The sequence below is a fragment of the Schistocerca cancellata genome, chromosome 6 (genome assembly GCF_023864275.1).
Source record: "Schistocerca cancellata isolate TAMUIC-IGC-003103 chromosome 6, iqSchCanc2.1, whole genome shotgun sequence".
Classification (NCBI taxonomy): domain Eukaryota; kingdom Metazoa; phylum Arthropoda; class Insecta; order Orthoptera; family Acrididae; genus Schistocerca; species Schistocerca cancellata.
The window spans coordinates 191916594-191940127 of NC_064631.1; the positions used below are offsets into that span (position 1 = coordinate 191916594).

Consider the following 23534-nt stretch of genomic DNA (forward strand, 5'->3'; position numbering starts at 1 on the left):
CATGCCTCTGGCTCGTTTCTTTTTGAACGCTCCTTATATTATTGAATATCCAGAAATAAACTGTACAGTGTGATTCAAAGGTCGTGTTCCTCTGGACAAATAGGGTGCACCGGACCAAAATCTACAAATTTTCAGAGGTATTGGTATGGATCAAAACAAGAAAAAAACAGGCTAATTAATATGGGCTCTAAAATGCATACCTTGAGAGCTGTGTGTCTGTGCTGTGACAAGAAAGGACTGTACAACAGTTTTGTACTTTGCCGTTATCATGGTTTGTCCAGCAAGTGGAATGTTTTGTTTGTTACATGTCGCTAAGCAGCAAGCTGTAGAGCAAAGGGGCAGTGCCCCCAGTTGGACAAAAGTTTAAAAATCCAACAGGGATGCAGAGGCACTAATGTCAATCTGTAGCTGAACTTGTGTATTGCACAAAGTCAGCGTGATGAACAGTTTCTGAGAGAACCCAACTGGGGTGCAATATTCAAATGAAAGCACAATAACATCTACATCTACATTTATACTCCGCAAGCCACCCAATGGTGTGTGGCAGAGGGCACTTTACGTGCCACTGTCATTACTTCCATTTCCTGTTCCAGTCACGTATGGTTCGCGGGAAGAGCAACTGCCGGAAAGCCTCCGTGCGCGCTCGAATCTCTCTGATTTTACATTCGTGATCTCCTCAGGAGGTATAAGTAGGGGGAAGCAATATATTGGATACCTCGTCCAGAAACGCACCCTCTCGAAACCTGGACAGCAAGTTACACCGCGATACAGAGTGCCTCTCTTGCAGAGTCTGCCACTTGAGTTTGCTAAACATCTCCGTAACGGTATCACACTTACCAAATAACCCTGTGACGAAACGCACCGCTCTTCTTTGGATCTTCTCTATCTCCTCTGTCAACTCGACCTGGTACGGATCTCGTACTGATGAGCAATACTCAAGTATAGGGCGAACGAGTGTTTTGTAAGCCACCTCCTTTGTTGATGGACTACATTTTCTAAGGACTCTACCAATGAATCTCAACCTGGCACCCACCTTACCAACAATTAATTTTATATGATCATTCCACTTCAAATCGTTCCATACGCATACTCCCAGATATTTTACAGAAGTAACTGCTACCAGTGTTTGTTCCGCTATCATATAATCATAGAATAAAGTATCCTTCTTTCTATGTATTCGCAATACATTACATTTGTCTATGTTAAGGGTCAGTTGCCACTCCCTGCACCAAGTGCCTATCCGCTGCAGATCTTCCTGCATTTTGCTGCAATTTTCTAATGCTGCAACTTCTCTGTATACGACAGCATCATCTGTGAAAAGCCGCATGGGCACACTGTTTTTGTAACAAAACGGGGCATACATTTTATTTTGTACGCATGTGAAGAATAGCTGTCTTTATGTTACAAGGAAAACATGTATGAGCAAAATCACACTTTAATCTTAGTTTTATTCAACAATGTTATAATAACTTACATTGTATGGGCTAAAGCACTGTTTAATTAAATAATAATAAAATAAAATTTCATTATATCACTCTTTTGCCACATACAAGTGTTACTGTACAGTAATGACCCTCTCAAAGGATTAAACAAAGCAGCTGCATCAGATCTCAGCCAAATGCCTATTCGATCACTAGCTATCTCAGACAGCTGCCTTATTATGTGAGTGTGCTGCTAGCTCATTATCTTGGTCATGTTCTTGCATGGATTGCAATTTTTTTCTCACATAGCTTGCTGTTTATTTTACATTATGGCTGCTCACTTGGACATATGACAACACAGCTTATTACTGTGTTACTGAAGCAATAATGAAGAAACAGGTAGGAGTTCACAGATGTATAACAACAGTGGCATGGTACAAGACAATGTTTTCAATGGTTTGTGTACTTTATACACAGGTGCACCAAGTGGAGGGTTAATATCCATTTGGTCTTCTTGAGGCGAGTGTTTCTTGTTTAGAGCGCGGCAGACATGCGAGATGACTGGCCTGGCATGCCTTCCACCATGCCCACATTTTGGGACAGTCTTCTCTGACATGTGTTTGAAAACAGTCTGAATGTGATGGAAATGATTGGGGGGGGGGGGGGGGAGGATGATGGGGGGAGGGGCAGAGGCTTCTTTCCTTGTTTATGATCTAGAGCCAGAGGACGATGTTTGTGCACTACTGTTACTGCATTGGCCATGTTGGCCAGAGTGGACCACTCTTTCAGGTCTGATGTGACTGCCAACACATGAACCCAGGTTCATGCCCTTGGAAACATCAAAAGATTGGGACCACTTTACAATTTCCAGAAGGGTCCCCTGCTTGTAGAGCTTTCTGACACATGTCCTTATCTGATGCCACCTGAATAATCACGTCTGTACTCATCACTTCCACATTAAATATTGACAGGAGTCACTAAATGACATTTCCTATTGATTCCCTGCAGTTCAGCTGCCCATGCGTTATTTGGCTGGTTAGGCTGTTTATGATACTGGTAAAATTTCACATGGGATGCAATTACATGGATGTGGCGGTGAAAGTAGATAGTTAACAAAGCACACATTTTTTCAAAGGTCCGGTGCACTAGTTCCGTGAGAGTGGCCAGTTTGCCCAAAAGCTGCTACGAACTAGGCAACATCCATGACAGAAAAACTGATTTGACCACATCTGGATCTGTTACTTGAACATAGCAAAATGCTGCTGTAGCAGTTTCTTGTATGTCCCCTACTCCTCTGCTGACTAACCATATGGTGGAAACAGTATTGGGTGTGCAGACAACAAACCTTCCTGACATTTCTGCCCCTCTAACTGCTGCTTTAGGAATTGCTGAAGCATGACATCCATCGATGCACCCGGTAAGGTAGCCTGTGATGCCCAGGATCATCATCATCAGTTACGTTTTGTTTCACAACATAAAAATACAAAACACCACTTACAGAATAAGTGTATTTAACAGCCATACAGCACTATGTGAACCACAGATACAATGTTAGGAATGCCACTTGGCCAACATATGAAAGACAGTTCAGTAAACATAAGGAACAGCACGTGGGGTCAGAATAGAATGAGAATGATTGCTGGGCAATGATCGCATACTTAGCTGGCAAGCTGTAAGTGATGCTGGGCTGCGCCTCTGCAGTCATTGCACGCTGCAGCTTGGCTATAGTGCCTTCCCCTAGCTGCCGTGCTCCACAGTCAGAGAGGTTGTCTGGTGCCCAATGTCCAAGTTGTAGCTTGGTGGCTTATCACAGAATCTCAGTAAGTTCAAACTCAAATTAAAAACATATCTCATTAGCCATTATTTTTACAGGTTACATTAATATCTAGAATCAGGGATTGTGTGACTCTTTTAGTACGTGGCAAGTAGCAGTATTTGTTGTAATCTGCTTTTCCAATAGTAAGGTCCAGAATGAGTTTTCATTCTGCAGCAGAGTGTATGCTGATTTCAAACTTCCTGGCAGCTTAAAACTGTGTCCTGGGACAGAACTTAGGCCTGGGAAAGTAGGAGAAGAGGTGCTGGCAGAATTAAAGCTCCGATTATGGGTCGTGAGTCAAACTTGGATAGATTCGTTGGTTAAACGCTTGCACAAGAAAGACAGTAAGTCCCAGGTTTGAGTCCCCATCCAGCACACAGGAAGACACAAGCAGTAATGTGTCATAAATAGGACACAGTATTTACAGACACAGGTAACACAGTTTTTTGAAAAATACTGTTGTATAAATAAGAAGGCAGCAGTTTTTTCCAAAGTAGCAGCTTTATTTTCAACATACTAGATTAAATTTATGTAGCATAAGTGTGAATAGTGTTAAGTGCTGTAGGGAAAGTTTATTGTTAATACAATGAACAGAATAAGTTTTTTTGATGTCTTGTAATTTGTTAATGTATTACTTGACTTGTTCCACATGCTTGAGGTTTCCTTTTGTATGTGATCTACAAAATAAGACAAATTAATGAATAGATGAATCTGTATTAACATTTGTAATTTTAATTTTATTGCAATCTTTTTTACCTACAACATTACTTGGCACCACGTTAAATTAATGTGTTCTTGCAGCCACATTAGTTTCCGTAACATTTTTGTTTTACTTTTTATACATACCAGTCCAAGTCCAAAAGAAATAGGTTCAGTTCTTTGGTGGTAATTTACAGTTTATATTTGCCAATATTACTGGTCTGTCAGTTACAGGAAAGTTAAACTGTATTGTTTATTTTGTAGGTGTTGCAGATATTTCCATCTGGGCTCCTTAACATGACCCCAAATGTTGCTAATTTGGCCTCGCATCTTGTACATTTGGGGAAAGTGCAAGAAGCTTATACTCTGTTTAAGTATTTGCCTAATGATGCAGATTATCAGAACTACAGTAATTTCTTTATTGAAGACATTGTGAAGACTAATCAAGTAAGTATATGAGATGTCTACAGAATGGGATGTCATCTTATTACGAATTTGTGCCTATTAATTAATTATAGTTGTTGAGCAGTTTCGTAACATTTTCATTTCCACTAAGGAGTGCCATGATATTTGTACCATTTCACTTGTAGATAATATCCAACTGAGCAGCAACTAGAAGTTATCACCTATTAAGTTATCTGTTTAGCAAGCACCAGTGTATTCATAATGTATCTTTCATCCTATAATAGAATATGCACTGTTGTGAATGTGCGCTGTTATGACATTTCTTGAACTTTAAACTGTGTGCACGTCCACAACTAAGAACCCGAACTCTGGCTTTTTGAGAGCACTGTTCTTGGCAAATGAATTATTTAGGTGACTGAATGAACTATTTGGGCACACATTCTGAATGATCTTCTTGGCTTCATATCTGTTTCCACTTTCATATTTTCCAGACTTCGCAGAAACTCCCTGGAGTACCGTACTGGAATAGTACAGCTGGGACTAGCCGCAGGACAGGTTTTGTTATTGGAACTGATCTTTTGTCTGCAGTGGCATTTTTGCTTTAGTGAAACTTTTAACTGTCTATCAGACTGTGACTCAGGCCTCTACCCTTGTCTTTTGTGGGCAGCAATGTTGCTGAATAAGTTATAACACACGATCCATGAAATGCCTGCTGCTCTGCCAATGCTTTCTCTCTCAGTAGTATTAGTTCACATGATATGCGTGAGAGCATCTATAGGGTTTGGAATGTAGGACAGAGGTACTGACCAAAGCAAAGCTACAAAGATAGGTTGCGAGTTGTGGCTGGACGCCTCATTTTGTAAGAACTTTGTGTAAAAAGGTCAAGTGCTTCAGTTCTGTTCTGTGTGTTGTTTGCACATAATACCTTGCCCGAAGAAAAAAAGTTGGTAGTAGAAACCACTGGTATTTTGTTGTTATGTTCTACACTTTGCATCCAGAGAATCTGCTCTACTTTGTGTAATGGTAGCATGATAGCTGTTTTTAAAATTTAAATTTAAATGTTTTATAGTATTGACCTCTTGTCTCTGACCCTGTTGTTCAATTTACAGCACTCTTTAGGAAAAGAGGCACTTCCGAGAGTTTCCCATGACAGGGTGTATATGACCCAGGACAACTGGGAAATCCGGGAAAAACCCGGGAATTTTTTCATCCGGGAGAAAACCGGGAAAAACCCGGGAATTTTTCACTGTTTTTAACTTTCAGTTAAATTTTTATAATTTTGACTGCAGAATAGATTCTCTAGCAAAGAATGTTATTATATCCTGCTACTGGAGAATGATACTGCAACAATAAAATATAAACGAGAGGGGAAAAAATAAAACTTTTGTGGCAAAGGAAATGTGCGATTTACAACAACAAAAAACCGTGCACACACAAGCGTCTGCAAATAGCAAAAATATGTAAATGCCGTAGGGCGCAGACTGTAGTTCTTCGTAACAATAAACTGCTTGCTATGAGAATGACGTCACAACTGTTCACATCAGGTTCGTTTGACCAATTGCCAGCGGTCTGTTGCGCATGCGCATTTGACTCGCGTATTAAGCAGTACCTTCTCCCGCTACTTGAAGTTTGGCTGTTAGCTGTATCGGTAGTAGCAGCAAGCAGCCAGATGCAAACGAGAAAAATTTTTCTCGCGCGCCCTAGCTGCCAGATTCACACTTGCACAGAGTTGTCTGAGTTGTAGTGGGGAGGGGGTTAACCTCCACGTTAGCCGTGTTAACGTTAAGTGATTTCGGTGCTTCTCTTCGTGTACAGCTCACATGTCAAATGAAAACAAAATGGATTTCTGTGGCCGGGAGCTATCAAGCGAATTAAAATACATTCACATAATTACGGAGGGCAAAAATATATTATTAATTTCAGTTTTCTGATTTTATTTTGTTTCCAAGTTAGTAGCAGTCAAGTATTTGCAGAACAGTGAAGTTATTTTTGCAAGTTTGCTAAAGAAATTTGGCTTTATTAATCTTTCCGCCGAGCAATCATTTTATTTGAAACGAAGTGTTTCATTCTACAGTATTGGCTAGTTCCAAGTGTTCGCTGAATTTCAAGTGCAATTTCAAGTGCACGTTATCATCTTCTGCCATATATGGCATTATGCCGTAATAAAGAACCAAAAATGAGATCGTAGAGTACTGGAACTCCAAGAAAATTTACATCCCAAAAACCACACTGAAAAGCTTAATATCAGATGGGACCTACTTCATTGTGAATCTGGAAAAAGCCAATTTGCACTTCAAGCCGAATTATGCATTTTAGTATGGTTTACGAAATTCCGATGCTCTTTGGAGTATCCTCTGATGCGCTGTTTGCCTGTTTCTTTTATGGTGTAATGTAAGCTCTCTTAGTGCTTTATACATACGAACATACGGGCTTCCTACACCACTGCAGTTGCACACGCACAATAATGCCTGGTTTCTGGCGCTCTCTGGCAACTGGTAAATCGAACCTATTTCTAACAGTCTCCGGATAGTATTACGAACGGTAGTTAGAAAAGTGTTACTTTCAAAGTAAATTTCTTTTTACGCAAGATGAATTGTGTTACGTGTGAGAAAGTGGGATGGATATCTAAATCACAGAGCGTTCGAAACTGAACAGTTTGAGGACCAGCCACTTACAAGAATTTGGAGCCGAGACATTTATGTCATAATTTAAAATTTTTCTGGCACATTTGTGTGATGTGTCTTAAAGTATAACACACGCAAAAAAGATCAATATTACATGTGAAAGCTTAGGTTCTGTTGTAGCGTGTTAATCTTAGAGACTAACATTATATGTGAAAGCTTAGCTTTTCTTGTAGATATACGGTACTGTGTACATTAGTGTAAACCGTTAACTTTTCCTCTTGCGTGTTCGCGCTATGTAACCAGTGATCTTGCTGTTGGCTGACTATAACACGGGTCATATGCTCTGAATAGCTGCTGCCATTGGCTGACGAGATCTTGTGGATTGAGATATGACTCGCTTACAAAAGAACATCGCAACCTCGGTTTGAACGCCCCGGAAACTAACGCCCTGTGTTTGGTGCAATTCGCATTTATACTTTCGTAATACGAAAATATGCAATGTATATTTTGCTGCAAATCAAAGGTCTTTCCAAAACTTCTCTCCTCTTTTTTTAATTAAAAGTCTCTCCAAAACTTCTTTGCCCCGTCTTTTCTTTTTTTCCGGGAAGTTCTATGCGATTGTATAAAACGTTAACCATTCAAAGGATTGATAAGTTTTACAGTTCCGAGGGAAAATCTTCGGAAAACCTACTGTCACTTAGAACAGAAAAAGTGTATTTTCGCCCGGGAAAAAGCATATTTTTAAACGGGATATCCGGGAGAAATCCGGGAATAATCCGGGAATTTTTTTTCCTTGTCCCCGTATACACCCTGCATGAGCTTGAATTCTCTGTTTGCACTTAAGAGTTTGAAAGGGGCTTTATAATGGGTCTCCATTTTTCCAGCAGGTCAAATAGTGATTTGTGGGCAGGGTGTATATGACCCAGGTCAACCGGGAGACCCGGGAAAAACCTCGGAATTTTTTCATCCGGGAGAAAACCGCGAAAATCCCGGGATATTTTTAGAATTCCGGGAATTTTTCATTGTTTTAGTTTTCAGTTAAATTTTTGTAATTTTGACTGGTAAGAACTGATACTCTAACAAAGGATATTACTGTATCCCGCTAGTACAGAATAATACTTCAACAATAAAACATAAACGAGAGGAAAAAAATGAAAATAACTTAAATTGCAACGGAAATGCGCCATATACATCAACGACACACAGTGCTCATGCAAGCGTCTGCCAACTGAAAATGAGCCGAAGGCTTTAGGAAGACTTTGCAGTGCTTCATAACAACAAATTGCATCCAATGAGCGTGAAGTCACAACTGTTTACATTCGATTTGTTTTAGCAGTTACGCGCGGGCTCATGCGCATGTGCAGTTGAGTCACGTTTGAGTAGTAGAGTCTCCCGCTTCTGGTTACAGGAATGTGGCTGTTGGCTGTTGCAAGCAGTCGCAGCAAGCAGCTAGTTGTTACCGGGGAAGGGGGGTGCCAAATTAATATTCTTGAGGAAAAAAAACTTGTTTCATAAAGCGCCTAGCATTCAGCACACGTTTTTCTATCGATTATTCATATGGTTTTGAAACTCTTCCCTCTTGATTTTTGAACACATTTTAAGTTGATTTCTGAATGAATCATAAGTTGACTTTTGAATGAATGCATGCATAGTGTACGTGATGTCTGTCAGGAGAATCCTCGTCGCTTCTAGAAATAAACTTTCCGCAGACAAAAGGGGATGGGGCTACACGAGCTTGAGGGAGTAAAGGCGAAGGGATGAATGCCAATCGCTGTCTGTTTATGTGGTTGATTGGGTTTGCGAATGATCGGCATTGTTATAATTACTAGCGAAATCCATAGACTCAGACTACCAGAATGGAAATAAACGACTGACATGGATAACAGGTGAGAAAGATTACGTATTATCTTCTCAGTGTATTCAAGAAAATGAAATTTTGACAGAAAATTTTTGGCCATATCGCTACATTAGTAAGGACCAGTAGTACAGTCCCTGGCTAGCAGCCGCGTAAGTTCTATTCTGGAAGTTACGCGGAAAATGTGTTGTTCGAACACGTAATAACGTGTGTGTGTGTGTGTGTGTGTGTGTGTGTGTGTGTGTGTGTGTGTTGGGGCTTATGGGCGCTCAGCGTCGAGGTCATCAGCACCCTGACACACATTAAAGGGAATGAATGTGGACAGACCTAATAAAACTGAAACACATGCGCAAAGAAAGCAGGAAAAGAAGGAAAATGCTACATAAGAAAGTAGAATGTAAGGAAAGTGAAAACGTAGCAACAAGAATGCCACAGGAAATTGTCATTGGCTGGCCACTTACATAAAATATGGGCGAGCTTGTCACACAGTGAGCAAATTAAGATCCTCTCCCTAAAATCTTTGTAAAAACATTTGACATGGCACAGAACTTTAAAACTTTAACCACATTCGTCCAAGTGTTGCCTAAAAGAGATGGCAGGTACACTGGCAAGTCGGCCGCGGCCCGCTGGTCAGAAAATAAAACACAATCCAATAAAACTTGGCGCACAGTGACCTGGACGCCACAAGCACCACACATTGGAGGGTCCTCTTGCCGGAACAGGAAGCCATGAGTCTTAGGGCTGTGGCCTATCCGAAGCCAAGTGAGGAGAACCTTGTCCCGTCGACGGGGCTGAAAGGAAGTACACCACACGAGTTTTGGGCTTGACTCTACGGAGCTTATTGTCAGTCACTTCCAGCACTTATCCTCCCACCGACGCATGACTCGTGAGCTCAACAGCGAGGTGAGTGCATGCAGGGGTATAGCACATGAGATACTTGTGGATCGAGACACGCCTCCTTGGCTGCGAGATCTGCCCTTTCATTCCCAGCAATGCCGACATGCCCCAGAACCCAGCAGAAAGCCACCACCTTCCCCAATTGCTGTAGGTGGAGGAGGGCTTCCTGGATGGTCTGGACTATTTTATCTGCTGGATACAAATGTTGCAAAGAGTGAAGGGCACTTAGTGAATTGGAACTACGCCTAACCGGAAAATAATTGCGGGATAACTAAACCTGTGATTCTGGCAAGGTTAGTGAAGTTAATTGGCGAACAAATTTTGACAGTGGCAGCAATAGCTACAGAATTGGTGATGACAAGATTGTTTGTTAGAACGAGGAAGGAGAAGAAACGGGGACATCACACAAATTATGGAAGAATAAGACGATTCCAAATTTATATAAAAATTTTGTAATACTACTATTCAATCTCATGCTTGACAAGCTGGTGTGTATGAATGAAATGTGAAAGTGTTTCCCAACATAAAGCTTTTTGTTTGTAGTAGGCCTAATAGGCATTTGATATTGGCACTTCATGGATTATATTCCGTCGTGTTATAAAAATGGCAATTTGTGCCAAAACAGTCTCGTTTATTTGGTGTGTTACAAAATTGCTGCCATATTAGAAAGGCCCATTTTGTTTTATCCAGCAGACAGTGATAAAATAGACGTTATCAGATCGATAAACCACACCAGTCTTGGGTATTAGTTGTATTAACAGCTTTTTCAGTATTAGATAACTACATTTCGATTTTTCATGTAGCAAAATGTTTGACAAACTTTGATGAGGTAATAGATTCTTTTGCAGAAAGGAAAGTACGCCATGTAAAGCTGTAGCAAGATTAGAGAGAAAAAATGCTAGGAGCTAAGGTTTGAAGAAATGTGTAATCTCTTGCTTATCTCTTGTCAGTATTGGTTTTACATATCCTATATTTAATTTTATGTCACACAAAACAGCAAGTTATTAACTAATAGGCAATAAAGAGTTCAGGTTTTCTGAAGAGTTCTTGTTCTCTCGATTACATATAATCACATCCGCTATTAATTGCGAGATTTTTTTTTTAAGAGGTGCAGGCTGTCAAACTGGCCGACTGGGAGCAGGAGAGACACCACAGGACATTTCAATTTCCACTCTCCTGAATATAGTTTGGACGTGCGGTAGAAAAATGCTTTATGAAGAGGTGTGGCACTGCACTTTGGCATACTTAAGACCAAATAATATGTCGTACATTTCCTTGAATACATATGTTTTATGTTTCAGACTTTTCAGAAAGATGTGCGCTACAAGATGAACATGTATTGAAAATTCGATTTTTTTTTAGTATTGACCCGGTTCGCAAATGTAGTAGATCCGGGGCTGATGCGCAGAGCAGTGTGAGTTATAGCGGGTAGTCTCCATGTGACCCGTGTTTACATTTAGTGATTTTGCTGTTTCCCCTTCGTTTACTCTCACGTCATATGAAAACAAAACGGATATCTGTGGCCAGGAGCTATCAAATGAATTAAAACACATTCACATAATTACGGAACGCTGAAATATGTCATTAGTTTCAGATTTTATTATATTTCCACCTTTCTGACAGTCAAGCATTAATCGCCTTGCGGAACAATGAAGTTATTTTTGTCTGTTTGCTAAAGAAATTTTTGTTAACCTTTTCCGCAGAGGCAGTCAATGTATTTGAAACAAAATGTTTAATTCCACAGTACTGGCTAGTTTCAACTGTTCGCTGCATTTCAAGTGCACGTTTTAATTTTCTAGCACGTATGGCATTATGCGACAATAAAGAACCAAACATGATGTAATACAGTACTGGTGCTCCAAGAAAATTTACATCCCGAAAACCACACTGAAAAGCTTAATATCAGGTCGCGGTCTACTTCATTGGGAATCTGTACTTACAAATGTGCCCTTTAAGTATGCACTTTAAATGTGCACATTTAATTATATGGTTCACGAAATTTCGATGCTTTTGCAGTATCCTCTCATGTCTTGTTTCTTTTATGACACAATGTATGATCATTCAATGTTTTACACGTATGTACATATGGGTTTCCTACGTCATGATAGCTACCAAAGTGCGGTGTCGCCTGTTATCTGCGCTCTCTGGCAACTGCTGAAATGAACCTATTTCTAACAGGTCGCGGGAAAAAATTGCGAATAGTGGTTTAGAAAGTGTTACTTTCGAAGTAAATATCCTTTTACGTAAGTTGAACTATGTGCGAGACTGTAGCATGAATTTATTAAATCACAGAGCGTTTGACTCTCATTTAAAAATCAACTCTTTGATGATGACGAGCCATTTACAAGAATTTCGAACCCTGAAGATCAGACATTTATGTCATTATTAAAAATTTTACTGGCACATTTGTGTGATATATCTTAAAGTGTAACACGCGTGAGAAAGATCAACAGTATATGCGAAAGCTTAGCTTCTCTTGCAGCTTGAGACCAATATTATATGTGAAAGCTTTGCTTTTCTTGTAGTAACACTATGTATATTAATTTAAACTATTAACTTCCCCTGTTTGTGTGTTCGTGCTACTTAACAGTGATGTTGATGTTGGCTGACTACATCACATGTCCTATGCTCTGAATATCTGCTGTCATCGGCTGGCGAGATCACATGACATGAGCTACGAACGGCTTACAAAAGCGCATCGAAATCTCGATTTCAATTATTCGGAAAGTAACATGCGGTGTTTGGTGGAATTCCAATGTATACTTTCGTAATACGAAAATACAGAGTGTACATGTTGCTGCACATCAAAGATATTTCCAAAACATGTCTTTTTCCCTGAGTTACTTTTTCTAAAGTCCCGGGAAATTGTACATCCTTATATAAAACCATAACCATTCAAAGGATTGATAATGGAAAATATACTGTGTATTTTTAACCGGGAAATCCGGGAAAAATCCGGGAATTGTTTTTCCTTGTCAACGTATACACCCTGGTGGGGCATTGGGATGTGACAGTGGTCCATTGTTGGACTGCATGAGAATGTGAGGGCAGGCATACTTGTCATCAAGGTGCCAGTTAACCACATCTGACTACCACAAAGGAAGATTGCTGAACGGTGCACCAAGCACATTGTAAAACCCATCACCTCTGTAGCTGTCACTAGAGGACAAGTAATGGACCCTCTACAACATCTGTGTCATCTCGTGCCATCGGTTGAAGACCAGCAGCAGCCAGACTAGATAATTAAAGTCCCACGCTTACACTGCTGTTGACACCATGTCTCTGCGTTTTGAAATGCTCTCTCGACTGGGAAACATGGACTGCAGACGAATGGTGTTGCATTGTATTCAGCAGAGTCATGGTTCAGTGCTATTGTGGGTGACTGTTATCGGCAAGTATGGCAGCGACCTGGCAAGATATGCCTCTCGAGCGAAAGACACTGCTTGTCCACACATTCTTCATGTCTGTATGAACACTCTGTGTGGTGCTGAGGTACTCCTGTAGCTGACAAGGCTCAGACGTCAACTCCCATCACAGTGTCAGTATCTTCATCGAGGACTAGTTATGATAGCTTTGGGCCGGCTTCCCTCAGGAGAATATACAGTAGCTTATGACAGCCTTCTCAACTGAATCACTCCATGCACCTGGGCTATAGGGGTGCAACATTGTATTGATACTCATACTGCTTTGTTCTTTGTAAATTTGACTTGATTTTTGTGATCACTGAAATAACATCAGATACCCTCTCAACCTGTGAAGTTTCATTTTGTTTCCTCCTCCCCTTGTGGATGCTTCATGTGTTTGGCAGGCTTTATATATTGTTGAAATAAAGCATGATTCTCTGTCAATTTTACAAATTGATTGTGATTTCGAAACAGATAATGTTACTGTAACACGGAGGTGTGCTACTGGTACAGCAGTCTCATCATTTTTCAAATCTTGATTAGGAGTTCTTGATTCATGTAACACTAGGACTTTGTCTAGCAAGCTGGATGTAATTTTCTTGCATATTTCAGTTTCTCTCTTTGCTGGATTGGTGTCAGTCAGATGAAACGGTCTTTTTCTGCTTTTTAGAAATAATATAAGTACAACCAAATGAAGAATTGCTGTCATCCATTCTCTAGTTTCATGTTTAATATTTGAAGTGTGCCACCTACCTAATTGTTTCATGTATTAATGTGATGTTTTTATTACAGGAAACATCCATCATTGTAAGCATCTGCGAGGACTTGGAAAACACTGGACGCAATAGTTGTGCTCTGCTTACTGCAGCTGAGGTCGCTTTGTCTGCAAAGAGGGTGGAAATAGCACTTGGTATTTTTAAAGCCATGAAGTTACACACTTTGCCTCTTCGCCCACACTATTTCTGGCCATTGCTTGTCATTGAAGCTACAGAAAAGGGAGAGAAGGGTAATTACTATGCATACATTACAAACCAAATAGCTTATGAAAACAGAAGGTTCTGCCATTGGTAGTGCAGTTATGATAATGACTGATCTTGCATAAGCAAATGGAAAATGGAAGATTTGATTCATCTGTTCCCCCCATCTCATATATAAAATGTCAACAGGTGTGTGTGTGTGTGTGTGTGTGTGTGTGTGTGTGTGTGTGTGTGTTGTCTCAATTAGACTGACAGTTATGTCTCCTTTTTGTTGTATAGATTTCAATGCTGTATTGAATCTTTCACTAATCTTACCTTTGTCTTTTGTGCAGCTTATAGATTTTACCACCACTGTGATCTGTGCTTTAATGGTAATGTAACTGGAAAGCCAAAAAATAGTAATGAACAGTGTACAATAAGAAATAAAATTTTGTAGTAGTATTAGCTAATTTTTAACCTACAGTATAAAGTAATACCTGTTAGAAATAAGCTTTCCAAGAAAGCTATCAAGTGTCTCATTATTCTTGATCACAGAATGTACATTACGTACAAGGGTCTAACTTTGATTCTAGCAAATTGTCAGCATGCAGTCAGTTACTTCAACATTATAGCATATTAACAGACATGTGGGAAGAAACATCAGCATTCAACACCATGTCAACTTTACATCCTTCACAGACTACTCGGCACCGTGTGTTCTGTTAGATTACCATGTAATGTGGTTCAAAGTCGCAACATTCTGCTAACTTGTTATCTGTTGTTATGGTTTACATGTGCCACTTGATGTAGTTAATGTCCCTCCCCCTGCCCCCCCCCCCCCTCCCAACAGGCGTGTTAATTGTTGACACTGATAATCTATACACTGACAAGCATTGTGCTAACAATGTCATTTCTGGGACCGAGTTCCAGTAGGGTATGGAACCACAACCATCTCTATTTTCCAAGATGGTGTCTATGACTTGCCAGATACCTCTCCTTCAGTGGATCTGTGTTCATAATGTATGTTGGCAGCTGAATGTAAGTGGCATTTGCTTGCCCAGACACTAGTTTGTTAGCACCAATCCCTACTATGCAGAGACTGTTGTAGCTGAGCTCCTCAGTATCTGTTTTATTAACATTGTGTTATATTTTCGTGTACTGAAAACAATCAGATGTGTAACTTGCGGGCAATCCATATAGTAATATTTATCTCTTGATATTAAAATTACCAATCTCTTACGTGAAAACAATACACATTACCGGCCCCTGCGGGTTCGGGGATAAGAATAGGCCTGCGGTATTTCTGCCTGTCGTAAGAGGTGACTAAAAGGTATCTCAAACATTTCGGCCTTAATGCGATGGTCCCCTAAGGGGTTTGACCACTCTATTTCCAAATTTTTCCATTAGTGCGTACCATTTGGGGAAGGACGCCTTACGTGGTGCATTCTATATCCATCTTGCTTTAAGATCTGCCATATTCATTTTTGTCATGGAGTTGGACTGACACTGAGCTTCCGGCCACATCGGCTGCAGTGTGTTCCGGGTAGCCTACATTCCCTCCATTGTGAATTTCCATCTGTGCTCCATTTATTAATGGATATTCGACACCCGACAACCAGCACGGTAGCCAGTCCGTTGTGGTGGGGTCGTCATGTACCCTCTTGGTGGTAGCCCCTGACTACACAGGGATCGCACTGCTGATGCCTGAGCTGCTACCTCCCCACGTATGCCGAGGAGTATATGCCTATCCCTCTGGGGCATCGGGACTCCCGGCAAAGGCCATCCTTCCAGGTGGTCTTTGCTGTGGCTGGGTGGCGCCCGTTGGGAGAGCCCCTGGTCGGAATGGGTGGCATCAGGGCGGATGACCCGCAATGAAGCATGGTACATCATCTCTCGCTGGTAGGCCTCCACCAGCAGTCTCTAAGCGATCGAGATCTAACCTCAACGATAAGAAGTACAAACCAATATCATTTCCCTCCCTGGCCATTCCATGGGAGGAACATATGGCTCAAGAAGCCAGTGGAGAAAATTCATCCCGGTACCTCATGTGTACGCGAGTTGATGGGGAATCGTCTATGTCGACCAAGCCCCAGTTTTTTGTGGAGCATTTAGAGGACAAGTTCGGGGAGGTGGAGGGCTTGTCCAAAATGTGCTCTGGTTCAGTGCTCATCAAAACAGCATCCTCTGCCCAGTCACGGAGGTTGCTCGCTTGTGACAAGTTGGGGGATGTTTCAGTTAGCATCATGCCCCATAAGAGTCTCAACATGGTCCAGGGTATTATATTCCACAGGGATCTTCTTCTGCAGTCCGACGATGAACTACGCGCCAACCTAGAACAACGAGGTGTTCACTTCGTCCATCGGGGTCCGAGGGATAATCAGGTAACCACCGGTGCCTTCATCTCGGCCTTCGAGGGTGATGTCCTACCCGAAAAGGTTAAGGTGATGGTTTACCGCTGTGATGTGAAACCATATATCCCTCCTCCGATGCGGTGTTTTAAATGCTGGAAGTTCGGGCACATGTCATCCCGTTGTACTTCCGGCATCACGTGTCGAGATTGTGGACGTCCTTCTCATCCCAATACTCCATGTGCCCTGCCTCCTATCTGTGTTAACTGCGGAGAACACCATTCCCCCTGCTCACCGGACTGTAGGATATTCCAGAAAAAAAGGAAGATAATGGAATATAAGACCCTGGACCGCCTGACCTACACCGAGGCTAAACGGAAATACGAGAGGCTCCATCCTGTGCCAATGACATCGACCTACGCTGCTCCTGCTATGACGGTTCTCCCATCTCCTGTGTCGTCCCGTCCAGTTGGATCTATGATTCGTCAAAATCCACTGGCCCCCTTGATTGTGGGGGGCACTTCACACCCTGTTGCTCCTGCTCCATCTACTTCAGGAGCAAAACACCCCCCCACTCCCCCCACCCCCCACCCCCAACCATCGGGGACATTAGTTCCCCCTTCCCAGCCAGAGAAGAGTAAGACTTCTTCGGCTACTCTCACCAGAAAGAGGTCCCTTGGGGACCTCCCTTCGCAAGTTCCGACCAGCAGAAAGGCGGACACCCGCAAGTGGCTGAAACAACCACCAGTCCCTGGTTGTAGGGCCTCACGGTCGTCGTCCGGCCCTGTGATTGACCCTGTGAAGCCCTCCAAGTCTGAACCACCGAAGGCACAGCGAGAGAAGCAGAAAAAGAATAAAGTCCCCAAGAATAACGACATTGCGGTGGCACCCGTCCCACCACTTCCTACAAGCTCTGCGTCTGAGGACGAGGTGGAGATTCTGGCATCCGCTGAGGACCTCGATCTCGCGGGTCCCTCAGACATCATGGATAGCACTAGCACAGGTGCTCAATGGGAGGCAGCAGGTGTCCCAGCGGCGTAATCTGCCTTCCCAGTCCCTTCTCGCCTTTCTCAGCCATGGACAATATCATCCTCCAGTGGAACTGCAGTGGTTTCTTCCACCATCTAGCTGAGCTCCGACAACTTATCAGCCTTCACCCTTTCTTCTGCATTGCTCTTCAGGAAACCTGGTTTCCATCAATGCGAACCCTATCGGGGTTATTATAAGAACCGGGCAGCTTATGAAAGGGTGTCTGGTGTAGTCTGCATCTATGTCCTTAACTCTCTTCACAGCGAGTCTGTCCCTCTACAACCAGCTTTAGAGGCTGTCGCTGTTCGGGTGTGGACGCCACAAGCTGTTACCATCTGCAGTCTTTACCTTCCACCGGCTGGTGATGTCGCGCAGCATGTCCTGGCTGCGCTGATAGCCCAATTGCCGCCACCTTTCTTGTTACTGGGCGGCTTCAACGCCCATAACCCTCTGTGGGGTGGGTCAGTGGCAACAGGTCGAGGCGCCACCATTGAGCATTTATTGGCACAGCTCGATCTTTCAATTTTAAATGATGGTGCCTTCACACACTTCAGTGTGGCGCATGGCACATACTCTGCCATTGACCTTTCGATCTGCAGCCCTAGCCTCTTACCTTCTGTCCAATGGAGAGTGCATGACGACCTGTGTGGTAGTGACCACTTTCCGATCTTTCTGTCACTGCCACAGCGTCACTCTTCTGGGCGCCCTAGCAGATGGGCTATGAATAAGGCTGCCTGGGACTTGTTCTCCTCCATTGCCACTATTGAGCATCTCTCTAATGACGCCATTGATGCGGTGGTTCACTCGCTTGCCACCAGCATCGTTACTGCCGCAGAATCTTCCATTCCCCGTTCTTCTGGGTCCCCTCGGCGGAGGACTGTGCCTTGGTGGTCACCTGAGATCGCTGAGGCGATTAAAGATCGCCGGCGAGCGCTACAGCGTCACAACCGACATCCCTCCATTGAACACCTCATCACGTTCAAACGGATGGGTGCGCGGGCCCGCCGCCTTATTCCCCAATGCAACCAGGAGTGTTGCGAGCGGTATGTGTCCACTATTGGCCTCCATGTCTCTCCATCACAGGTCTGGGCCAAGATCCGACGCCTCTATGGCTATCGGACCCCTGTCAGTGTCCCTGCGCTCTCACTGAATGGAGCAGTTTGTACAGACTCCGACGAAATTGCCAACAGCTTGGCAGAGCATTTTGCTCTGAGTTCCGCTTCTTCCAATTACCCACTGGCCTTCCGCTCCATTAAAGAGCGGATGGAACTTTGGCGCCTTTCTTTTTGCACCCACTATCCTGAATCCTACAATGTTCCATTCAGTGAGTGGGAATTTCACAGTACCCTCGCCGCTTGTCCTGATACCGCTCCTGGGCCAGATCGCGTCCACTGTCAGATGCCGAAACACCTTTCAGTGGACTGCCAGCGACGCCTCCTCGAACTTTACAACCGTATTTGGGTCGAAGGTGAGTTTCCGTCGCAATGGCGGGAAAGTATTCTTATCCCCGATTTGAAACCTGGCAAGAACCCTTTGGAGGTGGACAGCTACCGTCCCATTAGCCTCACCAACGTTCTTTGCAAGTTGCTTGAACGGATGATGAGCCCACGGTTGACTTGGGTACTGGAGTCTTGGGGCCTTTTGGCTCCGTCTCAGGGTGGGTTCCGTAAACGCCGCTCCACCGCCGACAATCTGGTGAGCCTGGAGTCAGCCGTCCGTACAGCCTTTGCCCGCCGTCAGCACCTGGTCGCTGTCTTTTTCGACATGCGGATGGCGTACAATACGACATGGTGTCATCACATCCTTTCTACGCTTCATGGATGGGGTCTTTTTCGGGGTCCACTGCCGATTTTCATCCGAAATTTTCTGTCGCATTGAACCTTCCGCGTGCAAGTCGCAGCCTCATATAGTTCCTCCCGAGTCCAGGAGAATGGGGTACCACAGGGATCTGTCCTCAGTGTCTGCCTGTTTTTAATTGCAATAAACGGGCTCGCTGCAGCGGTGGGTACTTCTGTCTCCTCTTCCCTGTATGCTGACGACTTCTGCCTCTACTATAGCTCCATTGGCACTGCAGCTGCTGAATGTCAGCTGCAGGGCACTATTGGCAAGGCACAGTCTTGGGCTGTCACGCATAGTTTCCAGTTTTCGGCTGCCAAGACCTGCGTTATGCATTTCTGCTGGCGCCGAACAGTCCACCCTGAGCTGCGGCTTTATCTTGCCAGAGAACTTCTTGCTGTGGTGGAGACACATAGGTTTTTGGGAGTTGTTTTTGATGCTCGGTTGACTTGGCTGCCTCATATTCGGCAGCTTAAAGAGACATGTTGGCGGCATCTAAATGCACTGCGATGTTTGAGCCACACCAGCTGGGGCGCCGATCGATTTACCCTCTTACGGCTCTACCAGGCGTTAATCCAGTTCCGTCTGAATTATGGGAGTCTGGCTTATGATTCAGCATCCCCATCAGTGTTGCGGGTGCTGGACCCAATACTACACAGCGGGATACGACTTGCCACTGGTGCCTTCCGGACCAGCCCTGTGGACAGCATACTTGTGGAGGCAGGTGTCCCTCCACTGCGGTTTCGGCACCAACATTTACTGGCTGCTTATGCTGCCCATGTTTTTAGCTTGCCTGGGCATCCAAATTATCGTCTTCTGTTCCCGCAATCGGTCGTCCATCTGCCAGAACGTCGGCCCCGCTCAGGTTGTACGATCGCGGTCTGTGTCAAAGAGCTTCTCTCTGGGCTTGGGGTTTTCCCTGTTCCACCTCCTTTCCGGGCCCCTTTGCGTACACCCCCATGGTGTGTTCCTCGCCCTTGCCTTCGGCTCGACTTGGCACGGGGCCCGAAGGACTCAGTCCCTCCGGAGGCCTTCTGCTGCCGCTTTTATTCCATGCTAGCCACGTATCAGGCATTGTATACACTGACGGTTCGATGGTTGCTGGTCATGTCTGTTATGCTGTGACTCTAGGGGACCAATATGAACAACGTTCATTGCCAGCTGGCTGCAGTGTTTTCGCTGCTGAGCTAGTCGCCATCTTTCGTGCCCTAGAGTATATCCTCTCCTGCTCAGGTGAGTCCTTCGTTATCTGTAGCAACTCCCTGAGCAGTTTACGAGCTATCGACCAGTGTTTCCCTCATTCTCATCTGGTGATGACTATCCAGGAGTCCCTGCATACTCTTGCCTGTTGCGGCCACTCTGTGGTCTTTGTTTGGACCCCAGGCCATGTTGGGATACTCGGCAATGAACATGTCGACCGCCTGGCGAAAGCGGCCACCAGTAAACCATCTCTGGACATTGGCCTCCCGGAGACTGATTTGCGAGCAGTCCTCTGCCAAAAAGTTTTTGCTCTTTGGAACGCTGAATGGCACAATGTAACCATGCCCAATAAACTCCATGTTATAAAGGAGACGATGACTGTGTGGCGGTCATCCATATGAGGCAACCGCAGGAACTCAGTCGTCCTTTGTCGACTCCGCAATGGCCACACCCAATTGACGCACAGTTATTTACTGTTTCGTGAGGACCTGCCTCTTTGTCGTTGTGGGGCGGCCTTCACGGTGGTCCACATTCTGTTGGAGTGTACTCTTTTCACTGTGCTCAGGCAGACTTTGTGCTGCCTGATACGCTCCCTGCCCTTTTAACAAATGACTCCACCATAGCAGGCTTAGTTTTGCGTTTTATTCGGGCAGGGGGCTTTTATCATTTGCTGTAAGTGTTTATGTTTATTTAGTGTTGATTCTGGCCTTTGGCCTACAGTTTTAGACTGAGTTTTTAATATGTTTCTCGGTGGTTGGCTTTTCCTTTTTTTTTTTTTTTTTTTTTTTTTTCCTCTATGGTCGGCCAACCACCGTCACACTCTGTGTGATTTTAATTCGTTTTGTCTGGTCTTTGTCTCAGTTTCTCTTGCCCTGTGTCGTCTGTCATCTTTTCCATTTTTCGTTTTTACTCTCTGTTGGTGTTTTCAAGTCTTGGAACAAGGGACCGATGACCGTAGCAGTCTGGTCCCTTTAATCCCCCAAACCAACCAACCAATACACATTACCACTCCAGTCCTTCCCCTCTCACTCACCTTCTTCACACCACCCTCTGTCCCCTCTCCACCCCTCCTCTCCTGTCCTTGACTAAACCTCTGACAGGTATTCGGTGAACTATCCCAACAACATTACCTTTCTCTGATAAAATTCGAACTATATTACTTTGTTATTCTCCCTTTCTTTCATTACTCTCACCATTCTGTCTTCATTTATGTGCATCTGTGTATCCTCAAATATTATTATTTTGCACAAACTTTCCACTATCTCCAGTTATCACTTACCTGATCATGGATGTTAGAAATGTTCTGCTTCAAAGCTCTCTGCTAAATCCACACAGTATTGGCTGTTGTATGTTGCCTTGTTGCTGCATTTCAATTCCTGTTTTTACACACACACACACACACACACACACACACACACACACACACACACACACACAGGTATAAAAATAACCATCACAATAGGCACAAGAACATGCAAAATTAAACTATTTAGACATTGTCCAAGTGTCATTAAATTTACATTCCCATAAATAGTTTAATTTTACATGTTCTTGTGCCTATTGTGATGGTTATTTTTATACCAATGTGTGTAAAATAATAATTTACTAATTTAGTAGTACATACACCCTGATATAGAGTTCTACATGTTGTAGATACTGCATGATTTAACCCTTCATTCCCCATCTGCAAATCCCTGTCTTTTGTAAATAAATAAAACAACTGAGTAAGAATTTGAGAACCTATTGGTATAGGTATGAGGCACCCAGACCTTTTATTCGTGGTACATACTGGTGCTATTGGCAAATAAACTTTACTATTGGGAACAATAACCATTATTTCTGTTGTTGAATGACATATCACAGCATGAGTGTATCTGTTAAATCCCAGCACATTTTCTATACTGGGACCAGTTTGAAAATGCTTTACAGTTGTTAAAAAATAAATGAATAAGCAAATTTCTGAATTATTCTACTGTTGCAAGCATTGTGAAGACGTATTGAGACAAACAGATGAAAATTACCCAGGACACACTTCAGTGTATTTCACAATATTTAAAAGTGTATCCTATGTGAATTAGCAAAGGAATATGGAGGCTTCTCGCTTTCCCCACTCCTTTTCCCCTCCTCGTGCCCCTCCTTCCCCCTCCCCCTTTCAACCTCCTCCATGCCATTGTAATGTAAACTTTAATATTTCATTTTTGTAATTAGTTATGTGATGATTTCAATATGATCAGCCTCTTCTTCGACAATTTTGAAACATATTATAATTGTCAAACATGTGTGGTCGTTTTCCAGGAGTTTTTAATATTCTGTCACAGATGAAAGAGTTGGGGGTGAGCCCAGATTCAGACACATTGCAAGATTATGTTCTCCCATATTGCTCACTGTCAGATCCAGTTCAACTTGTGCGTAAACTACAAGATCTTGGACTTAAACTTTCTGCAATTATGGACCCGCTGCTAGCTGTACTTCTGAGACTTGGTTGTCTACAATATATTCAGGAGTTATGTGAGTAAAACTTCTTGTTTCAATTTAAGGAATCATTAATTTCTATCATCTAAAAACTTCCAGGAATCAGTATTTACATTGTTTTGCAAAGTAATATGTCATTCCTGGTGAATCATTGAGAGGTGAATGCTAGGTTAAAGGCAGACTGTAATATTCCGTAATCTAAATGGGGTTCAGTTCCACAACCTTTTGGTTTCCAAGCACGTGCCTTGCCGCTATACCATCAGATCTGACGATGATTGCAAAGTAAATATATCTCTAACGGAGTCAATCATTTTGTCATAATAGTGTGCTCCATGCATTTTGTGACTTCCATATCATGTTCCATTTAGTTTCTTCATGTAAATTATTTGCAAATGTTGTAAATTTATGCTATTTTCATGTTTGTTCAAGACTTCAATCAGTAAACTTAAGCCCATGTGTTTCTCTTGTTATAAAAGAAAAATCACTTTCTTTGGTGGGGATCACCTCAGTTCTTACAAGGAACTTATAATCCTTCCACCATAATAGATCCGTATGTTGAAAGAGGAATAGTA

The 23534-nt window shown here is 43.0% G+C and overlaps 1 protein-coding gene across 2 annotated transcripts in view; it reads left to right on the forward strand.

The window, feature by feature from the left end:
• The window catches only part of LOC126190781 (leucine-rich PPR motif-containing protein, mitochondrial-like), a 185958-nt gene that overhangs the window by 71225 nt on the left and 91199 nt on the right, over window positions 1–23534 (forward strand). For both annotated transcript variants that reach the window (XM_049931322.1, XM_049931323.1), the window contains exons 6-8: window positions 4201–4383; window positions 13914–14127; window positions 22786–22998. In XM_049931322.1, coding sequence (XP_049787279.1) covers window positions 4201–4383; window positions 13914–14127; window positions 22786–22998 — 610 coding nt within the window. The remainder of the gene's footprint in view (window positions 1–4200; window positions 4384–13913; window positions 14128–22785; window positions 22999–23534) is intronic.